We start from the raw sequence: 23,257 nt of genomic DNA, 5'->3' as shown, positions 1-23,257 counted from the left end.
CAGGAGAGAAAGCTAGCAGATGACACCATCTTCACCACGTGCCCTTACAGCTAAGAGAGAAGCCCTGACTGTGTTCACCATGTGCCTTCTCACTTGAGAGAGAAACCCTGAACTTCATCAGCCTTCTTTAACCAAGGCATCTTTCCCTGGATGCCTTAGATTAGGCATTTGTATAGACTTGTTTTAATTGGGACATTTTCTTGGCCTTGGAGTTGTAAACTAGCATCTGATTAAATTCCACTTTTAAAAAACCATTCTGTTTCTGGTATATTGCATTCCGGCAGTTAGCAAACTAGAACATAGGTCATGCTGCCATCTTGGTCGATAGGAAGTCTCTTAGCAACTTTTTTTTTTACATGGTCAGGCACAAGGAATTGAATCCGTGTCTCTGGCATGGCAGGCGAGAACTCTGCCACTGAGCCACCATTGCCTGCCCATCTCTTAGCAACTTTTAAGGGAACAAAATACTAATGCTACGCAAAATCTTTCTGAAAATAGAGAGCAGTTTCCAAATCACTGTATATGTTTAGCAAAAATTAATGGAGTCATATATTTGAGATTAGAAAAGCATATATAAGTCACTTAGTAGTCAAAGATGAAATAAATATTGAAATTATGAAATATTTGAGGCTGAATAAAAATACTGTACAGATTAGGATACTAGTGGAAATGTTTATATCTTTAAATTACATTAGGAGGAAATAAATGGATAAAAATTACTTAAGAACCCAATTGATACATAGAACAAATCTAAGAAAAGTAGAAGGGATAAAATAATAATGATGAGAGTAGAAATTAAAGAAATAGCAAACTAACATATAAAAGAGTACCATCAGAGCCAAATACTGGTTCTTTGGAAAGATTGTAATATTGACACAACTCTGGTAAATTGATAAAAAGAATAAAAGGTCTAAATAAACAAGAGTAGGAATGGAATGGAGATGTAAATACAGATGCTGCAGACATTAAGAAAATAAGACAATATGATAAATACTTTGGAGCAAACTATTTCAAAATTTAGGAATAACTAGATACAAATATATAGAAAATAACTTCCCAATGCTTACTAATTAAAAATAATTAGAAAATAGGAATGTTCTTATAAACAAGTCAAGCAATTAACTTGGTAGTTAAAAATATTTTCACAAAGAAAAGAGAGCCAATATTAGTCTATCAGTTTGTTAACCATGCAAAAAACATGAATCTAATACAAACCTTTCCATAGAATAGGAGAGAAGTGGCTTCACTTCTTATTCTATGAAATTAGTATAACTTTGATACTATAAATAAATGAGAAGGACATAAGAAAGGAAAATTTCAGGTTCTCATTCATAAATATATATGGAGAAATCCTGAGCAGAATATTAACAGACTGAATACAACAAAATGTAGAAAAATCCATTATGACAAAACTAGATTTTTCCCAGTGATGCAGGGTAGAGTTAATAGACTCAGAAAGTTTAGTAAGTCACCATAATAATAAAGGGAGGAAATAATGATATATGCTAAAACATCATCAGAAACATTAAACAGTCATTCATTATAATAGTTCTTAATAACTTGAAAGAGGGCTCCCCTATCTTCATAATCTGCAGTTACAAAAAAATGTACATAAACATCATACTCAATGCTGTATCATTTAAAGCATTTCCTTTAAAATCAGCATGACTTCTGAGTTCCTGGTCAGTTCAGAATTAGAGAAAAATAACGGGTATGAGATTAGAAAATAAACTAAGTTGTCATTCAGTGGAGCCATGAAAATTAGAACACTGTTATGAACAACATGGAGAATATATGCCTAAGAAAACCAAAACAGCAGATAACAATTCTGCCTTTCTCAAGAATGCTATAGAAAATGTCACTATTCAGCCATTATGTTCATACTGATTGTTTATAGTTAGTATCCAATTTGGTTGGTTATTCTACTTATATTGATCAGTGCTGTGCTAGAATATAATTATTTTTATATATTACTTATGCATATACAATACATTTTTCTGTTTTTTAACTGTGCTGACTGATATCTGTGCTGCCTTCATATGTAACCTTCAACTCCTTGCCAGCTAAGGCATCATTCTACTTTGCTTTATTTGGGAAGATTTTCCTCTGATCTTTAGAGGTGAGAGGGTATTTATGTACTCTGCAGAGAGAGACTGAGAGTTTAATCTGCATTAGTCCAGAATTCTTTCTGACTACTAGATTATATGTATCTGCACCAATTATCACCCTCTTCAGGGCAAGCTTGGCATGACACTTCGGGAATTTGCATATCAGGAACTTCTCTCATTCTGTATTTCTGGTCACCTTGGATGGCCACCTCTCTCATTTCAAAATGTCTTACAAGTATCTTTTTTTTTTCTCTATTCCCAATAAGCTGAATAGAGGCTATTTATAATTTAACCCTTAACCGTGTTTCCTATTTACTCTTATATACTGATAAATTATTATACATATTTAATATTTAGGGAAATCTCAGCTTTAAACTTATTTCTCTGAATGTGTATCTTCTTTCACCTAATAAAATATTCCATATATCTTCCCCACTGTTGAATCTTAGGCTAAAGTTTTCATTACACCTTTTTGCTTCTTTATTGATCAAGGAAGATAAGGAATGTGAGAATAATCAATATTGGTTTCCTGCTTATATCAGGTGACAGGAAGACAGATTATATAGATATCCACTTCCCCAAAATTGCTTCCCAAAGCTCTGTAATTATCAACAGAAATTATGCTACAAAGTATCTGGGGAAGCACAGTTAGTGGCAAGAAAATAGAGCTTTATTGGGATAATATTTGACTTTGTAATTTTCTCAGTTTAATTTCATGAACCTGGGGAGATTTTTTGTTGTACTCAGTAGTTCATTTAATAAATGGCATGCTAATTGTTGTCTTTTTAATTACAGGCCAAAGTACTACTAAAACCTTCGTACTTAATTCATTCCTTCTGTTGCCCATTTATAACCTTGGGATGAGTATAAGCAAATATTATGATATGTACGAGTTAAGGAAATTGTGTTCCACCATGGGAAGCACTCATACCTCCATGAGTTGTAAAGAAAGTGAGTATTGGGGCTCTCCAAGGCTCATTACTTATTAGCCAATTACTTAGTACATGTGAATACTTTAGCTACATTATTTTGAATCTTCTGTGCAACTCATGAAGTCATGTATCATTAATCTCATTTTGAGAAAACTAAAGATTAAATAACTTGCCCTATGTTACACAGCTTGTACAAGGTAGAGCTAAGATTCAAAGCTTATAGTATAATGCATTTTTTTTTCTTCTATGGGAAAGAATCTCCATTGGGAAGACCTATATTATAATTGTGTTGTGTTTATTTTTCTGTCACTGCTCTTTCATAATAAACTAACTATTTGAGAGAAGGGATTGAATTACCTCAATTTCCCATTGTCTAATATGGTGCCTGGAACATAACAGAGACGCAAATGTTAGTTGAATAAGTAATTAAAAATTGGACATACTGATTTTGGGTTGCCAAGGGCACAAAAATGGAGAGAGGAGCCAGAAATGAAGGCAAGAGAAAGGAGAGCAATTCAGGAAAGAGGAAGGAATAAGTATTTGTTTCTACCTCAGGAATCCCTAATGGTGGCTCTGTCTCAATGATCTGATAATTCTTCAGTATTTTCTTTTTCATGTGAATGGGAAAATGGGGTAAGGGAACATATATTTAGTGAAAGTTTAACCCATGTCCTGTATGTTACAATAGTTGATAGTTTCATGAAGCAGCATAGAATTCAAGCATTCATACCAATAAACTTCAGTAGAAGGATTCAAGTGGAGAGATGAGAGGTGAGCAATTCCATATAAAATCTAGTGAAATGATAAGTCATAACATGATTGTGACTCCTTGTACATTTCCATGCCTAGTACATGAATTATAATCAAACCAACTTACAAAATAAATAGGCATGTAAAATACATTAATGATATGCCAAAGGTGATATGTTTCTTTTCCTAACTAGAAAAACAAAAGGCAATCAGAAATTTCAAAACCAAAATGGAAAGAACTGAAAGGAGAAATAGACAAATCAACAAATGTAGTTGGAGACTTGAACATTTTTCTCTCAGAATAGCTGATATAAAAGAGAGAGAGAAAATCTGAATGGATTTAAATTATTTGTGTAGCTCTAGCAACCAACTGTACCAAAGTGACATTGATGCTCTACCCAAAGCAGGATACACACTTTTTACACATGCGCATAGAACTTTAACCAAGATAGATCATAAATAGGTCTCAGTTAATTTAAAAGGACTGAAATAAGTAATAATAACTAAAAATCAGATTGATTAAAAATATATTATTTTTCTGAATACAATAGAATTAAGCAAAAACAAAGATCTGAAAAATGCTCCCACATATTTGAAAACTACGCAATACACTTCAAAAATAATACAGAAGTCATAGGTCAAGAAAGAGATCACAAGGGGGTAAGATAACATTTTGAATGAAAGTTAAAACATAATTATATGGAGTGACGATAATGCAGTCCTTAGAGAGAACTGTGTAGCATTAAATGAGTGTTAGGAAAAAACAAACCCATTGGACTTCCGGGAAGATGGTGGAATAGGATAGGTTAACTTTACCTGCTCCAAAGAACAGCTAGAGAAGGGACAGAAAAAAGACCTCATGAGTGATTCCAGAGTATAAGTGACCTGGGAGGGTCTTCTATACCACATATGGAGGTCCTGGTTGAAAAAGCAAAAAAATTGAGACACAGAGAATGGGAGACCAGTCAGCTAGTGTAGATAGCCTAGTGTATCTATTTCTACATGGAGGCCTGGAGCCATCAGGGATACAGGGACAAGGAAGCACCAGCATAGAGTCCCTGACCTGTGCATATGCCTGCACCACACCCATCCCTGCACTGTTGCACCTCACCCCATGCCCCACATCCTGCTCCATATCCATCCCACAAATACAAAGCTTTAGACTATTGAAGGAAATCAACATCCAAACTAACCCTGTCAAGACATTTACACGCTGCAAAGACAGACGATCACTAACCATATGAAGATGCAGACAGACACAGCCCAGTCTAACGACCAAATTAAAACACCAGAGAAGACACGGACTTTGGAACAACTAATCAAAGATATTCATATACCTCTACTAAATAAAATCAGTGGGATGGCTAATGACATAAAGGAGATCAGGAAGGTACTAGAAGAACATAAAGAGGAGTTTGTAAGAATAAATAGAAAACTAGCAGCTATCACAGAGCTTAAAGATGCTGTAGCCAAATAAAAAATATGCTAGAGATACACAACAGCAGATTTGAAGTGGCAGGAGAAAGAATAAGCTAACAAGAGGGCAGGACAACTGATTTTGAACACACAAAGGAATACATGACAAAAAAATGGAAAAATTTGAACTGGATCTCAGGGAAATGATGGACTAAACAAAGTGCTCAAATATAAGAATCATCAGTGTCCCAGAAGGAAAAGAGAAGAGTAAGGGCTAGAAAGAATAATGGAGGATATAATGGGGGAAAACTTCCCAACTTTTATAAAAGACATAAATATGCAGATAAAAGAAGCCCAACAGACTCTAGATAGAATAAATCCAAATAGACCTATGCCAAGACACATCTTAATCTGTTAAACATTGAAGAGAAGCAGAAAATCCTGAAAGCGGCAAGAGAAAAACAATCTACTACATACAAGGGTAACCACATAAGACTGAAGACTACTCTACTGACACTGTGGAGGTGAGAAGGCAGTGACATGATATATTTATGATCTTGAAAGAGAAAGATTTCCCATCAAGAATTCTGTACCCAGCCAAATTGTCCTTGAAAACTGAGGGAGAGATTAAAATTTTCACTGACAAACAAAAGCTGAGAGAACATGTGAACAAGAGGCCAGTTCTACAAGAAATACTAAAGTGAGTTCTGCTGGCTGAAAAAAAAAAAAGGCAGGAGAGGGAGGTCTGCAGGAAGGCTCAGAATTGAAGAGTACCAGTAAGGGTAACCTAAGGATAAAAAGAGATATAGAGAAAAAAACCATATAGATCTGGCAAATAAAATCCAAAAGATAAGATGCTGGATACAAGAAATGCCTTTACAGTAATAACTTTGTTTAATGAACTAAAACTACCAATAAAAAGATATGGACTGGCAGAATGAATTAAGAAATATAATCCATCTATACACTGCTTACAAGAGACTCATTTTAGACACAAGGGTACAAATAGATTGAATAGGATACAATAGATTTCCATCCTTCACTAAGGATGGGAAAAGATGCTCCGTACAAGCTGTAACCAAAAGAAAGCAGGAGTAGCTATACTGATATCAGAGAAAATAGACTTTAAATGTAAAGACATCATAAGCAACAAAGAAGGACACTATATATTAGTAAAAGGGACAAGTAGTCAATAAGAAATAATAATCATAAATGTATATACTCCCAGTCAAGGAGCTCCTAAGTACGTGGGACAGACATTGGCAAAACTGAAGGGAGAGATAAATGTTTCAACAATAATAGTAGGAGACTTAAATACACCACTCTCCTCTATAGACAGAACAACCCCGACAGAGGATCAACTGGATATCAATAGCCAGAATGAAAGAGGATTCTTACCTTACACCATGTACAAGTATCAACTCAAATTGGATCAAACACCTAAATATAAGAACCAATACCATAAATCTCCTAGAAGAAAATGTAGGGAAACATCTCAAGTCTTTGGAATAGGAGGATTTTACATCCAAAGTGCAAGCAACAAAAGAAAAAATAGATTAATGGGAACTCTCAAAATCAAAGGCTCAAAAGACTTTGTCAAAAAGGTGAAGAGGCAGCAACTCAGTGGGAGAGAATATTTGGAAATCGCACATCAGATAAAGGTTTGATATCCTGTATATATAAAGGAACCATACAACTCAGCAACAGAAAAACAAGCAACCTAATTATAAAGTGTGCTAAAGATATGAATAAACATTTTTCTGAAGACCAGATAAAGGTGGCTAAAAAAGCCATGAAGAGATGCTTTTTCTCATTAGCTATAAGGGAAATGCAGATCAATGCTACAATGAGATATCACCTCACACCTAGAAGAATGGCTGCTGTTGAAACAGGAAACTACAAATGTTGGAGAGGATGTGGAGAAATTGGGACACTTAGGCACCGCTATTGGGAACATATAATGGTACAGCAGCTATGGAAGACAGTCTGGCAGTTCCTCAGAAATCTGAATATCAAGTTGCCCTATGACTCAACAATGCCACTACTTGGTATATACCCAGAAGAGCTGAAAGCAGTGACACAAACAGAGATTTGCACACTGATGTTCATGACAGGATAATTCACATTAGCCAAAAGATGGAGACAATTCAAATGCTCATCAACAGACAAGTGAGTTAACAAAATATGGTATATACATGTGATGGAATATTATGCAGCAGTAAGACGAAATGACATCCTGAACCACATGACAAGATGGATGAGCCTTGCAAACATAATGCTGAGTGAAATAAGCCACATACAAAAGGACAAATACTATATGATTCCACACTTATGACCATGGTAAATGTAAAACCAGAGGCTTATCATACAGAATATAGGGGACCTAGAGATACACAGAAGCTTAAGATGGGTGAACAGTTTGCTAATGAGGTTGAACTTAATTGTAAGGGTGTTCTAGTTTGCTAGCTGCTGGAATGCAATATACCAGAAACAGAACGGCTTTTAACAAGGGGAATTTAACGAGTTGCTAATTTACAGTCCTAAGGGCAAGAAAATGTCCCAATTAAAACAAGCCTATAGAACTGTCCAATCTAAGGCATCTGGGGAAAGATACCTTGGTTCATGAAGGCCGATGAAGTTCAGGGTTTCTCTCTCAAGTGAGAAGGCACATGCGAACACAGTCAGGGCTTCTCTCTCAGCTGGAAGGGCACATGGCGAATACGGCGTCATCTGTTAGCTTTCTCTCCTGGCTTCTGGTTTCATGAAGCTCGCTGGGAGGCATTTTCCTTCTTCATCTCCAAAGGTTACTGGCTGGTGGACTCTGTTTCTCGTGGCTATGTCATTCTGCTCTCTCTGAATCTCTTTCTCCAAAACATTTCCTCTTTTATAGGACTCCAGTAAACCAATCATGACCCACTCAGATGGGTGGAGACATGTCATCCTCTAATCCAGTTTAACAACCATTCTTGACTAAATCACATCAACCAGGGAGATGATCTCATTACAGTTTCAAATATACAGTATTGAACAGGGATTATTCTACCTTTATGAAATGGGATTTATATTAAAACATGACTTTTCTTAGGGGGCATACTTCCTTTCAAACCAGCACAAAGGGAATAAACAGGAATGAAAGCGGTTCACTAGTGGATCTATAAGTAATATTATCATAGTGAAGGTGAACATGATTGAATGAGATTATATAGACTCATGTGTCCCACCAATTAACACTATAAATATAAATAAGTTCTTGCAGGAAATATAAAACATTAAAGTTTTCTACCATAAGAAACTAGAAAAGAAAAATATTTTAAAACCAAATTAATCAGAAAGAATGAATCAAAGTAACAGAAAAGGAGAAAACTAACAGAAATTTTATGAGGGAAAAGGTGATTCTTTGAAGAGAAAAATAAAACTGATAGAACTCTAGCTAGTTTGTCTAAGAAAAAAAAAAGGGGGAAGACACAAACTACCACTACCAGGAATGAAAAAAGGATCATCACTACAGATCCTATAGCCATTAAAAGATAAGAAGAAAATATTATAAACTACTTTATATCAATAAATTTGACCACTTCTATATAATGAATAAATTATTTGAAAGACAAAAATTACTGTGTTAGTTAGATTCAGTTGTCAACTTGGCCAGGTGAGCATACCTAGTTCTGTTGCTGCGACACAAACCAATGGTATGTGAATCTCATCTGTTGCTAATTACATCTGCAGTCGGCTAGGAGGCGTGTCTGCTGCAATGAGTGATGTTTGACTTAATTGGCTGGTGCTTAAATGAGAGAACACAATGTAGCACAGCCTAGCAGCTCAGCATTCCTCATCTCAGCACGCGCAGCTCAGCCCAGGCCTTTGGAGATGCAGAAAGAAGTCACCCCGGGGGAAGTTGTTGGAACCCAGGGGCGTGGAGAGAAGTCAAGCAGAGACCATCCTGTACCTTCCATGTAAGAAAGAACCTCAGTGGAAAGTTAGCTGCCTTTCCTCTGAATGAATCAACAAAATAAATCCCCTTTTATTAAAAGTCAATCCGTCTCTGCTGTATTGCATTCCGGCAGCTAGCAAACTAGAACAATTACCAAACTGTGGATCAATTAAGCAAATTGGACTTATAATTACCCTACACACACACACACACACACACACACACACACACACACACACACACTTCAGTATGAAGTTTACTTCATTAGTAAAGTCTACCAAACATTCAAGGATGAAAATATACCAGTTGCACCTACTTTCTTTCAGAAATTAAAAGGGGAAGGAACATTCCCCTCCTCAATATGGGGATGACATTACTCTGATATCAAATACAGAAGAAAAATTTATGAGGAAGGAAATGTATAGTCTAATAAACATAGAGGCAAAAACCCTTAACAAAATTTTGGCAAGTTGAATTCAGCAGTTTATGTAAATAATTATATCATTATGAATTGAGGTATATCCCTGCTCTCCAAGATATACCACATGCCTCACAAAACAAATCTCAATACATTTTAAAAGATTGAAATTATACAAATTATCTTTTCTGATCACAATGGAATGAAGCTGGAAATCAAAAACAGGCCAAGAACTGAAAAATTCACATATATATAGAAGTTAACACACTCTTAAACAATCAGTGGGTCAAAGAAGAAATTGCAACAGAAATCAAGAAATATCTTGAGATGAATGATGATGAGAACATAACATATCAAAACTTATGGGATTCAGCAAAAGCAATGCTAAGAGGGAAATTTATAACTCTAAAATCTAACATTAAAAAAAAGAAAGAGGTGGGCCACAGGGTTCAGCAGGCAGGAACGCTTGCCTGCGATGCTAGAGGACCCGGGTTCGATTCCCAGTGCCTGCCCATGTTAAAAAAGGAAACAGCAAAAATCAAAGACCTACCTGCACACCTGGGGAAACTAGTAAAAGAACAGCAAACTAATCCCAATGTAAGCAGGAGGAAAGAAATAACAAATATTAGAGCAGAAAAAATGATAGAATTAAAAACAGAAAGAATTAACAAAACCAAAAGTTAGTTCTATGAAAAGATCAATAAAATTGACAAACCCTTAGCTGGACCAAGAATGAAAAAAAGAGAGAAGATGCAAATAAAATCAGAATTGATATAAAGCATCACTATTGATCCCACAGAAATAAGAAGAATCATCAGAGGATACTATGAACAACTGTATGCCAACAATTATACAACTAAGACGAAATGTACAAAGTCTTAGAAGCACACATACAGCCTACACTGACTATAAAAGAAATAGAATACCGCAACAGACCCATTACAAGTAAAGGGAATGAATCAGTCATCAAAAATCTCCCAACAAAGAAAAGCCCAGGACCAGATGGCTTCACTGGTGAATTCTACCAATCATTTTAAGAAATAATTACAATCCTGTTCAAACTTCCCAAAATTTGAAGAGGATCAAACACTATTAATTTGTTAAGCTGCTGGAATGCAATATTCTAGAAATGGAATGGCTTTGAAAAAGGGAATTTAATGAGTTACAAGTTTACAGTTCTAGCACCAAGAGAATGTTCAAACTAAGGCACCAAGAGGTTACCTTCACTGAAGAAAGGCTGATACCATCTGGAACACCTCTGTCAGCTGGAAAGGTACATGATTGGAACCTGTTGGTCCCTTGCTCCTGGGCTCCATTGATTTCAGCCTTTGTTTTCTGTGGGAATTCCTTATTTGGCATTTGTGGGCCTTCACTTAAGCTCTGGGTTCTGGCTTGCTTATCATCTCATGGGAAAGCATATGGTGATGTCTGCTGGGCCCTGCATCTCCAAACATCAGGGTCTTGTGTTGGCTCTGTCAGCTCTGAAGCAATGATCCTCTAAGCATCTGCATCAGCTCTGAGGTTTCTTCAAAATGTTTCCCCTTTTAAAGGACTCCACTAATCATGACCCTCCCTGAATGGCCAGAGTAACATGAAAAGGTACTCGAAAGGTCACACCCACAATTGGGTGTGTAACACCTCTGTGGAGATAATCTAATCAAAGAGTTTCTGCCCTGCAGTATTGAATCAGGATGAAAAGAAATGACTGTCTCCACAATATTGAATCAGGATTAAAACACGGCTTTTCTGGGGTACATAATATCTTCAAACTAGCACAGCTTGTATTTGCTTTAGTTTGGGCATTTTCTTGGCACTAGAAGTGTAAACTTGTAACTTTTTAAATTCCCTTTTTCAAAGCCATTCCATTTTTGGTATATTGCATTCCAACAGCTTAATAAACTAATACAAATTTTGGTACCAGAAAAGTGGAGTACTGCAGTTTGCAAATGCCAAACATGTTGGAGCAGCTTTTAAATGAATTAGGGGAAGATTCTGGAAGAGTTGTGAGAATCTTGATAGAGAGGGCCTAGAAAGTTTTGAAGAGACTGTTGGTAGAACTGTGGCCTCTAAAGATATCTCTGATGAGGACTTAGACAGAAATGAGAAATGTGGCATTGCAAACTGGAAGGAAGGTGACCTTTGTTTTAAAGTGGTATAGAATCTTACAAAATTGGGTACTGCTGTTGGATGGAAGTTAGAGTTTATAGGCAAGAACCTGGGATACTTAGCTGAGGAAATTTCCAAACTAAATGTGGAAAATGCAGCCTGGCTGCTCCTTGAAACTTATAGTAAAATGTGAAAGGAAATAAGTTGAGAACTGAATTCTTGAGAACAAAGAAACCAGAACTTAATGGTCTGGAAAATTCTGGGCTTCCAGAAAGTGAGACCCCAGTGAATAGGGCCCCATGTCAGGATTTAAGCAAACATGGAAGAAGCCAGCCATTACAGGACCAGTGAGGATTGGAGATGGAATTATTCAGAAAGGATTTGGGGAAAGTCCTATTGTCTGATGGCTTTTGTGCTGGTTTGAAAGGAAGCATGTCCCCTAAGAAAAGCTATGTTTTAACATAAGTCCCATTTCATAAAGGTAGAATCATCCCTATTCAATACTGTATATTTGAAACTGTAGCGAGATCATCTCCCTGGTTGATGTGATTTAGTTAAGAATGGTTGTTAAACTGGATTAGGGGATGACATGTCTCCACCCATTTGAGTGGGTCTTGATTAGTTTCTGAAGTTCTATAAAAAAGGAAACATTTTGGGGGGCGGGGCCAAGATGGCGGCTTAGTAAGGTACGTGCGTCTTAGTTCCTACTCCAAAGCAACTACTAGGTGAACTGAAACAGTGCAGAACAGCTCCCGGGGCCACGGCAGGGAATGGACACACAGCATACCCAAGTCTGGACTGGCTAGTCTGACTGCGAGACTCGGCTGCGGTGAGATGCCCGAGCGGCGCACGATTTCCCGAGCAGCGGCAGCTGTGGCGGCCGGAGCTCCTCCCTCCCTCCTTCCCGGGCTGGCTGAGAGTCTCGGAGAGGCAAGTTTCCCAAGCCGAGGTGGGCGGTGCCCCTCTTTTGCGGGCGGCTTCCTGGTCAGGCTAGGAGTCTTGAATCAGAGGGCTACCCAAGCCGCGGTGGCCCTCCCCCGCGGGTAGCTTCCTGGTCCAGTGGGGAATTCCCCAGGCCGCAGCGGCCGGTGACTGACGCCCCTCCCCCGCGGGCGACTTCCTGGTCCAGTAGCGAATTCCCCGGGCCCGCTGCATCTGGCGACCAACCACAGGGTCCCCTCAAGCCGCGGCGGCTGACGCCCCCACCACACGCGGCCCCCCGAACCAACGGAGAGAATTGGATCGGAAATCCCCAGGCCGCGGAGATCGGTGACCGGGGGGATCACTTCCAAACACGTGACACAAACGTGTGCCACGAGCGCCACCTGCTGGGAAGGATAGGAAAAACAGAACCCAGAGATTTCACAGAAAAATCTTACAACCTTGTTGGGTCCGACACCCAGGGAAATCTGACTAAATGCCCAGACGCCAGCAGCAGAAGATAACGATCCACGCTCAGAAGATTGAGAATATGGCCCAGTCAAAGGAACAAACCAGTAGTTCAAATGAGATACAAGAGCTGAGACAACTAATGCTGAATATACGAACAGAAATGGAAAACCTCTTCAAAAATGAAATCGATAAATTGAGGGAGGACATGAAGAAGACATGGGCTGAACATGAGGAAGAAATAGAAAAACTGAAAAAACAAATCACAGAACTTATGGAAGTGAAGGATAAAGTAGAAAAGATGGAAAAAACAATGGATACCTACAATGATAGATTTAAAGAGACAGAAGATAGAATTAGTGATTTGGAGGATGGAACATCTGAATTCCAAAAAGAAACAGAAACTATCGGGAAAAGAATGGAAAAATTTGAACAGGGTATCAGGGAACTCAAGGACAATATGAACCGCACAAATATACGTGTTGTGGGTGTCCCAGAAGGAGAAGAGAAGGGAAAAGGAGGAGAAAAACTAATGGAAGAAATTATCACTGAACATTTCCCAACTCTTATGAAAGACCTAAAATTACAGATCCAGGAAGTGCAGCGCACCCCAAAGAGATTAGACCCAAATAGGCATTCTCCAAGACACTTACTAGTTAGAATGTCAGAGGTCAAAGAGAAAGAGAGGATCTTGAAAGCAGCAAGAGAAAAACAATCCATCACATACAAGGGAAACCCAATAAGACTATGTGTAGATTTCTCAGCAGAAACCATGGAAGCTAGAAGACAGTGGGATGATATATTTAAAATACTAAAAGAGAAAAACTGCCAACCAAGACTCCTATATCCAGCAAAATTATCCTTCAAAAATGAGGGAGAAATTAAAACATTCTCAGACAAAAAGTCACTGAGAGAATTTGTGACCAAGAGACCAGCTCTGCAAGAAATACTAAAGCAAAAAGACAGAACTGAGAGGTATGGAGAAGAGTGTAGAAAGAAGGAAAATCAGATATGATATATATAATACAAAAGGCAAAATGTTAGAGGAAAATATTATCCAAACAGTAATAACACTAAATGTTAATGGACTGAATTCCCCAATCAAAAGACATAGATTGGCAGAATGGATTAAAAAACAGGATCCTTCTATATGCTGTCTACAGGAAACACATCTTAGACCCAAAGATAAACATAGGTTGAAAGTGAAAGGTTGGGAAAAGATATTTCATGCAAATAACAACCAGAAAATAGCAGGAGTGGCTATACTAATATCCAACAAATTAGACTTCAAATGTAAAACAATTAAAAGAGACAAAGAAGGACACTATATACTACTAAAAGGAACAATTAAACAAGAAGACATAACAATCATAAATATTTACGCACCGAACCAGAATGCCCCAAAATACGTGAGGAATACACTGCAAACACTGAAAAGGGAAATAGGCTCATATACCATAATAGTTGGAGACTTCAATTCCCCACTCTCATCAATGGACAAAACATCTAGACAGAGGATCAATAAAGAAATAGAGAATCTGAATATTACTATAAATGAGCTAGAGTTAACAGACATTTATAGGACATTACATCCCACAACAGCAGGATACACCTCTTTCTCAAGTGCTCATGGATCATTCTCAAAGATAGACCATATGCTGGGTCACAAAGCAAGTCTTAACAAATTTAAAAATATTGAAATCATACACAACACTTTCTCGGATCATAAAGGAATGAAGTTGGAAATCAATAATAGGCGGAGTGCCAGAAAATTCACAAATACGTGGAGGCTCAACAACATACTCCTAAACAACGAGTGGGTCAAAGAAGAAATTGCTAGAGAAATTAGCAAATACCTCGAGGCGAATGAAAACAAAAACACAACATATCAAAACTTATGGGACGCAGCAAAGGCAGTGCTAAGAGGGAAATTTATTGCCCTAAATGCCTATATCAGAAAAGAAGAAAAGGCAAAAATGCAGGAATTAACTGTCCACTTGGAAGAACTGGAGAAAGAACAGCAAACTAATCCCAAAGCAAGAAAAAGGAAAGAAATAACAAAGATTAGAGCAGAAATAAATGAAATTGAAAACATGAAAACAATAGAGAAAATCAATAAGGCCAGAAGTTGGTTCTATGAGAAAATCAATAAGATTGATGGACCCTTAGCAAGATTGACAAAAAGAAGAAGAGAGAGGATACAAATAAATAAGATCAGAAATGGAAGAGGAGACATAACTACTGACCTCACAGAAATAAAGGAGGTAATAACAGGATACAATGAACAACTTTACGCTAATAAATACAACAATTTAGAGGAAATGGACGGGTTCCTGGAAAGACATGAACAACCAACTTTGACTCAAGAAGACATAGATGACCTCAACAAACCAATCACAAGTAAAGAAATTGAATTAGTCACTCAAAAGCTTCCTAAAAAGAAAAGTCCAGGACCAGACGGCTTCACATGTGAATTCTATCAAACATTCCAGAAAGAATTAGTACCAACTCTCCTCAAACTCTTCAAAAAAATCTCAGCAGAGGGAAAACTACCTAATTCATTCTATGAAGCCAGCATCACCCTCATACCAAAACCAGGCAAAGATATTACAAAAAAAGAAAACTACAGGCCAATCTCTCTAATGAAAATAGATGCAAAAAACCTCAATAAAATTCTAGCAAATTGTATCCAACAACACATTAAAAGAATTATACATCATGACCAAGTAGGATTCATCCCAGGTATGCAAGGATGGTTCAACATAAGAAAATCAATTAATGTAATACACCATATCAACAAATCAAAGCAGAAAAATCACATGATCATCTCAATTGATGCAGAGAAGGCATTTGACAAGAGTCAACATCCTTTCCTGTTGAAAACACTTCAAAGGATAGGAATACAAGGGAACTTCCTCAAAATGAGAGAGGGAATATATGAAAAACCCACAGCTAATATCATCCTCAATGGGGAAAAATTGAAAACTTTCCCCCTAAGATCAGGAACAAGACAAGGATGTCCACTATCACCACTATTATTCAACATTGTGTTGGAGGTTCTAGCCAGAGCAATTAGACAAGAAAAAGAAATACAAGGCATCAAAATTGGAAAGGAAGAAGTAAAACTATCACTGTTTGCAGACGATATGATACTATACGTCGAAAACCTGGAAAAATCCACAACAAAACTACTAGAGCTAATAAATTAGTACAGCAAAGTAGCAGGTTACAAGATCAACATTCAAAAATCTGTAGCATTTCTATACACTAGTAATGAACAAGCTGAGGGGGAAATCAAGAAACGAATCCCATTTACAATTGCAACTAAAAGAATAAAATACCTAGGAATAAATTTAACTAAAGAGACAAAAAACCTATATAAAGAAAACTACAAAAAACTGCTAAAAGAAATCACAGAAGACCTAAATAGATGGAAGGGCATACTGTGTTCATGGATTGGAAGACTAAATATAGTTAAGATGTCAATCCTACCTAAATTGATTTACAGATTCAATGCAATACCAATCAAAATCCCAACAACTTATTTTTCAGAAATAGAAAAACCAATAAGCAAATTTATCTGGAAGGGCAGGGTGCCCCAAATTGCTAAAAACATCTTGAGGAAAAAACGAAGCTGGAGGTCTCGCGCTGCCTGACTTTAAGGCATATTATGAAGCCACAGTGGTCAAAACAGCATGGTACTGGCATAAAGATAGATATATCGACCAATGGAATCGAATAGAGTGCTCAGATATAGACCCTCTCATCTATGGACATTTGATCTTTGATAAGGCAGTCAAGCCAACTCACCTGGGACAGAGCAGTCTCTTCAATAAATGGTGCCTAGAGAACTGGATATCCATATGCAAAAGAATGAAAGAAGACCCATATCTCACACCCTACACAAAAGTTAACTCAAAATGGATCAAAGATCTAAACATTAGGTCTAAGACCATAAAACAGTTAGAGGAAAATGTAGGGAGATATCTTATGAATCTTACAATTGGAGGCAGTTTTATGGACCTTAAACCTAAAGCAAGAGCACTGAAGAAGGAAATAAATAAATGGGAACTCCTCAAAATTTAACACTTTTGTGCATCAAAGAACTTCATCAAGAAAGTAGAAAGACAGCCTACACAATGGGAAACAATATTTGGAAACGACATATCAGATAAAGGTCTAGTATCCAGAATTTATAAAGAGATTGTTCAACTCAACAACAAAAAGACAGCCAACCCAATTACAAAATGGGAAAAAGACTTGAATAGACACCTCTCGGAGGAGGAAATACAAATGGCCAAAAGGCACATGAAGAGATGCTCAATGTCCCTGGCCATTAGAGAAATGCAAATCAAAACCACAATGAGATATCATCTCACACCCACCAGAATGGCCATTATCAACAAAACAGAAAATGACAAGTGCTGGAGAGGATGTGGTGAGAGAGGCACACTTATCCACTGTTGGTGGGAATGTCAAATGGTGCAACCACTGTGGAAGGCAGTTTGGCGGTTCCTCAAAAAGCTGAATATAGAATCGCCATACGACCCAGCAATACCATTGCTGGGAATCTACTCAAAGGGCAAAAACTCAAATGGACATTTGCACACCAATGTTTATAGCAGCGTTATTTACAATTGCAAAGAGATGGAAACAGCCAAAATGTCCATCAACACACGAGTGGCTAAACAAACTGTGGTATATACATACAATGGAATATCATGCAGCTTTAAGACAGGATAAACTTATGAAGCATGTAATAACATGGATGGACCTAGAGAACATTATGCTGAGTGATTCTAGCCAAAAACTAAAAGACAAATACTGTATGGTCCCAATGATGTGAATCGACATTCGAGAATAAACTTGGAATATGTCATTGGTAACAGAGTTCAGCAGCAGTTAGAAACAGGGTAAGATAATGGGTAATTGGAGGTGATGGGATACAGACTGTGCAACAGGACTAGATACAAAAACTCAAAAATGGACAGCACAATAATACCTAATTGTAAAGTAATCATGTTAAAACACTGAATGAAGCTGCATCCGAGCTATAAAAAAAAAAAAAATGAAACATTTTGGTGAATGAAGGATTCAGGGAGATTCAGAGAGAGCAACACTACAAAGCAGAGAGTCCACCAGTCAGCGACCTTTGGAGATGAAGAAGGAAGACCCCTCCCGGGGTGCTTCATGAAATAGGAAGCCAAGAGAGAAAGCTAGCAGATGACGCCGTATTCGCCATGGGGCGTCTCACTTGAGAGCGGAACCCTGAACTTCATCGGCCTTCTTGAACCGAGGTATCTTTCCCTGGATGCCTTTGATTGGACATTTCTATAGACTTGTTTTAATTGGGACATTTTCTCGGCCTTAGAACTGTAAACTAGCAACTCATTAAATTCCCCTTGTTGGAAGCCATTCCGTTTCTGGTATATTGCATTCCAGCAGCTAGCAAACTAGAACAGCTTTCATCCTTGCATACTCTATGGAAAATCAGTTTTTTGCGAGATCTGTATGAACAGATCCATTGCAAGTCTGGACTTAAAGAGACAAATTGAAGGAAAAATGGCTCTAGAGACAGACCCATGGAAGCTAAGATCTGGAGCCATGAAATCTCTGGCCAGGATTGCGGACCCATCTATACATGTGGAGAGGGTGAATTTTCCTCAGAAGCAGAAAGCAGACCTTCTGCTTCATTGCTCAGGAAGAGTTGTGCAGCCCCAGGCCTCAAAGAGGGTTGAGCACATAAACTGGGGATTGGAGAGAGCCTGGCTGCCACCCCATTGTCCTGGAGGGCTTGAGCATGTGTCCTGGAGATGGCAAATATCCCAGGTGTTGCCCTAATGTTTGGAGAGGGTGGGGCCAAGAAAAAGGTGGTCCCCCCAAGGTGCCCAAATGTTGCAACTCACCCCAGCATTTGTAAAGAGAGCAAGGCCAGTGCATAAGCCCTTGGAAAGGGTGGGATTGCTGCTTTCTAAAGCCCCGAAGATAAATGACCCTCAGACATTGAAATCCAAAGAATTTTGCCCTGCAGGTTTTTGGGACTGTTTGGGTCCAGTTACACCCATTTACCTTTTGATTTCTCCCTATGACAATGGAAGCATGTATCCTATAACTGTCCTTCTTTTATACATTGGCAGCAGATAACTTGTTCTGAGTTTCACATGTCTAGAGCCAGAGGAGATATTTTTGCCTTAGAACAGACTATGCCTATAGTTGACTTTGATGAAATTTTTGTACTGGTTTGACTTTGGATTTATTTGCATTGTTACAGAAGTGGCTTAAAGTTTTGTGAAGATGTAATGGTGTTAATGTATTTTATATATGGAAGGAACATTTCTTTTTGGGGGGTCCAAAGGATAGAATGTGCTGCTTTGAAACTATTATGTACTTCAGAAAGTATGATGGCAACTAGTCACATGTAGCTATTAAAATTTTAAAAACTAAAAATCAGTTTCCTCTGTCACACTGGCCACCTTTTATTTTCTCAATAGCCGCCTGTGGCTAGTGGCTGTTGTATTGGACAGTGCAGATGTAGAACATTTCCATCACCACTGAAGAAGGAAAAAAAAAAGAAATAGACATAATGTAATACCCTGATACATTCCAGAGTATGTTCGACAGATAATAAGAAAGTATTTGCAAAGTTCCTTGAGGATGAGAGTAAAAATATGGATCTATTAAACTTTCCCACCTGGGAAATTCCTGATACTCTCTCAAAATTAGGGACTCCCAAGTTAATATGCCAAGTCTTCTATCTTGAGTCTTGCTCTTAGGAAACTTATTTCTGTAATAGGGGAGCTAAGCCTGCTTATAATTATGCCTAAGAGTCACTTGAAGAGTGACTCATTGCTCAGACGTGGCCTCTCTTTCACTAAGTCCAACTCTGCAAGGAAAATCATTACCTTACCCTCTATGTGGGACATGACTTCCAGGTGTGTAAGTTTCCCTGTCAATATGGAACATGACTCCCAGGAATCAGCCTGGGATCATAGGATTGACAATGCCTCCTTGGCCAAAAGGGGGGAAAGAAATGAAACTAAATAAGGTTTCAGTGACCAGAGATTTCAAATAGAGTCATATGGCTATGCTGGAGGCTACTCTTATGCAAACTTCAGCTAGATATTTCTAATTACCATGACTTGACAAACACCAACAGACATGATTCCTATAAGCCCTAAAGAACACCTACGGTGCTCACTTTGGCAGCACATATACTAAAATTGGAATGATACAGAAAAGATTAGCATGGCTCCTGTGCAAGGATGACACGCAAATTCATGAAGCGTTCCACATTTTTGTAAAAAAAGAACACCTAGGGCTCTATCTGAGAATCTATAAAAATTTCATGCCCTAAGTAACTTCCAAATGTTTCCTAGGCCAGATAAGTCCTGAAACCTTGAGGGGATGGCCTCTCCAAGACCATCAGTTAGTTACATCCCCCTGTCCCATATTGTTGACACCCCTTTACAACATGAAAAAGTCAGAATGGGTATAGCCCAAATATCCCTAAATATGAGAGGGAGGAGCTGTAGCAGAGAAGATAGGATTTAACAAGTGAGTGTGACTACTAAATTATTATATTGATATTTCCTTTTGGTCTCCAGTCTATTAGAGCAGTTAGAAGGAAATACCTGAAATTGTGGAACTGTAATCCATACCATATTTTGAATTTTTTCTATAAGTACTTTTTAAAATGTACTTTAAAATTTAACACTTTTCTGCACCTATGTTATAGCTCACAATAAAAATGTTAAAAAGCAACCTCTTATGGATCCTTCAGCCATAAGGAATTGAATTCTGCCAACAACCTGGGGTAGCTTGGAATCAGATGCCTCTCCAGTAAAGCCTCTGATGAGAACCCAGTTCTGATGCACCCTTTTACTGCAACCTTCTGGGGCCCTAAACAAGAGGACCCAAAAAACCAGGCCTGGACTTTTTTTAAACACACGCACACACGAAGACAAGACATAGAAATACAAGATTGATGAAGAGCCCAGTGGAAATTCTAGAAATAAAAATAGAAATTTTAGAAATAAAAAATGTAAAAACAAAAAAATTTTAAAACTCACTAAATGAGCTTAACAGCAAAATAGAAAGGAGTGAGCAAAAACTCAGTAAACTAGAAGATAGAAAGTAGAAATTATGCTATCTGAAATACAGAGACTATGGACTTGAAAAAATGAACAGAGCCTCAGGGGCCTGTGGCAATATAATAAAAGATTTGAAATTTGTATAATTGGAGGGGCAGAGGAGAAGAGATAGAGAGTGGGACAGAAAAATTATTTAAAGGTACAAGTTTGGCAAAAGATTTAAACCTTAGATTCAAGAAACTCAGTGAACCCCAAGTAGGTTAAAACCAAAGACATCTACTCCAAGAATATCATAATCAAACTTCTGAAAATGAAAGACAAACAAAAAATCTTGAAAGCAGCTACAAAGAGATGATACTTTAGTATCTATAGGAGGAAAAACTTCCCTAATTTGCAGAAAATTTCTCATCAGAAATCATGAAGGCCAGAAGGAAGTGACACAACATTTTTCAAGTGCTGAAAGAAAAGAAGTCACCTCAAAATTTTGTGTCCAAACAAGATATTCAGTAATGAAGGGAAATCAAGAGAGTCTCAGATGAAAGAAATCTATAAGAATTTGTCACCAGCAGAACACTGAAAGAATAGCTAAAAGTGTTCTTTCAGCAGAACACTGAAAGAATAGCTAAAAGAAATTCTCCAAATAGAAAGAGAAAGGAAATGATAAAAAGAAGGAATCTGGGAACATCAGGAAGGAAAAAAGAGCAAAGGAGTGAAAAGATGGATACAACATATCCTCCTTCACTTGAATTATCTAAGTTATGTTTGGTATTTGAAACAAAAATTTTAACATTGTCTGATATTTTTATCAATGTATGTAGAGGAAATATTTAAAGCAGTCATAACCAGGGAAAGCAAAGAGATGTATAGAGTGGTATGTTTTCCAGACTTCACTTGAACGTTTAAAATTGCAACACCAAAAACTATAGAATGTACTGTACTCAAAAATACTATAGATAAAATGTATTTGAATTTTGAATATGAATAAAATATTGGTTATATGAATATTTTAAATTTGTAAAACTTCATTAAGTCCTGCACTTATTATATGTGAATTTCTTGCTCCATGATATTTCAAAACAAATTTTAAAAAAAATGTTTATCATTTTCACATCTCTGATGAGCCTACTGTTTTAACTATCATGAATTCATAACCTTGTAATCATTAACTTTTTCTCATAAGTGATTTGAAAAGTGCCAGCTCTTGGGCATTTACAACAGTTTAAATGTTAGTGTGTTCTCTTTCTAAGAGTATTTGCATTTGTAATACATTCCTAGGTGATTCTTTTGCTGTTTCACACTTTGGGAATCCCATCTGCAGTGTTTTCAGGGGAAAGAATATTTTGAGGCAAGAGGGGGGCTATGCGGCTATCATGTACTTCGATTAGTGTAAATAGTTCTGGCTATCTGGTATATGTTTGTATTCTAGTTTGCTAGCTGCCGGAATGCGATATACCAGAAACAGAATGGCTTTTGAAAAGGGGAATTTAATAAGTTGCTAGTTTACAGTTCTAAGGCTGAGAAAATGTCCAATTAAAACAAGTCCATAGAAATGTCCAATCAAAGGCATCTAGGGAAAGATACCTTGGTTCAAGAAGGCCGATGAAGTTCAGGGTTTCTCTCTCATCTGGAAAGGCACATGGCGAATGCAGTCACAGTTTCTCTCTTGGCTGGAAGGGCACATGGTGAGCAAGGCATCATCTGCTAGCTTTCTTTCCTGGCTTCCAGTTTCATCAAGCTTCCCGGGAGGCATTTTCCTTCCTCATCTCCAAAGGTCGCTGGTTCTTGGACTCTCTGCTTTGTGGTGCTGCAGCATTCTCTGCTCTCTCCGAATCTCTCTCTGAATCTCTCATTCTCCAAAAATGTTTCCTCTTTTATAGAACTTCAGAAACTAAACAAGACCAACCCAAATGGATGGAGACATGTCATCACCTAATCCAGCTTAACAACCACTCTTGATTAAATCACATCCCCCGGGAGATGATCTAATTACAGATTCAAACATACAGTATTGAATAGGGATTATTCTGCCATTACAAAATGGGATTCTGATTAAAACATGGCTTTTCTAGGGGACATACATCCTTTCAAACCAACACAGTTGGTAATGGATGGCTAGA

The 23,257-nt window shown here is 37.6% G+C and overlaps 1 protein-coding gene and 1 non-coding gene across 7 annotated transcripts in view; both read left to right on the top strand.

Annotated features, from left to right (window-relative positions):
• LOC143667404 (phospholipid-transporting ATPase ABCA3-like) overlaps positions 1–23,257 on the top strand; it is a 287,971-nt gene that overhangs the window by 227,864 nt on the left and 36,850 nt on the right. For all 6 annotated transcript variants that reach the window (XM_077141597.1, XM_077141598.1, XM_077141594.1 and 3 more), the window contains one exon: positions 2,904–3,059. In XM_077141597.1, the coding sequence (XP_076997712.1) occupies positions 2,904–3,059 (156 nt within the window). The remainder of the gene's footprint in view (positions 1–2,903; positions 3,060–23,257) is intronic.
• On the top strand, positions 20,241–20,347 carry LOC143667870 (U6 spliceosomal RNA). Its single transcript, XR_013168178.1, has one exon. It is a non-coding gene; the product is annotated as a U6 spliceosomal RNA (small nuclear RNA).

This window comes from Tamandua tetradactyla, chromosome 23 (assembly GCF_023851605.1).
Source record: "Tamandua tetradactyla isolate mTamTet1 chromosome 23, mTamTet1.pri, whole genome shotgun sequence".
Classification (NCBI taxonomy): Eukaryota; Metazoa; Chordata; class Mammalia; order Pilosa; family Myrmecophagidae; genus Tamandua; species Tamandua tetradactyla.
Note: the sequence above shows the minus strand (reverse complement) of the source record. Positions and strands in the feature narration are given on the sequence as shown.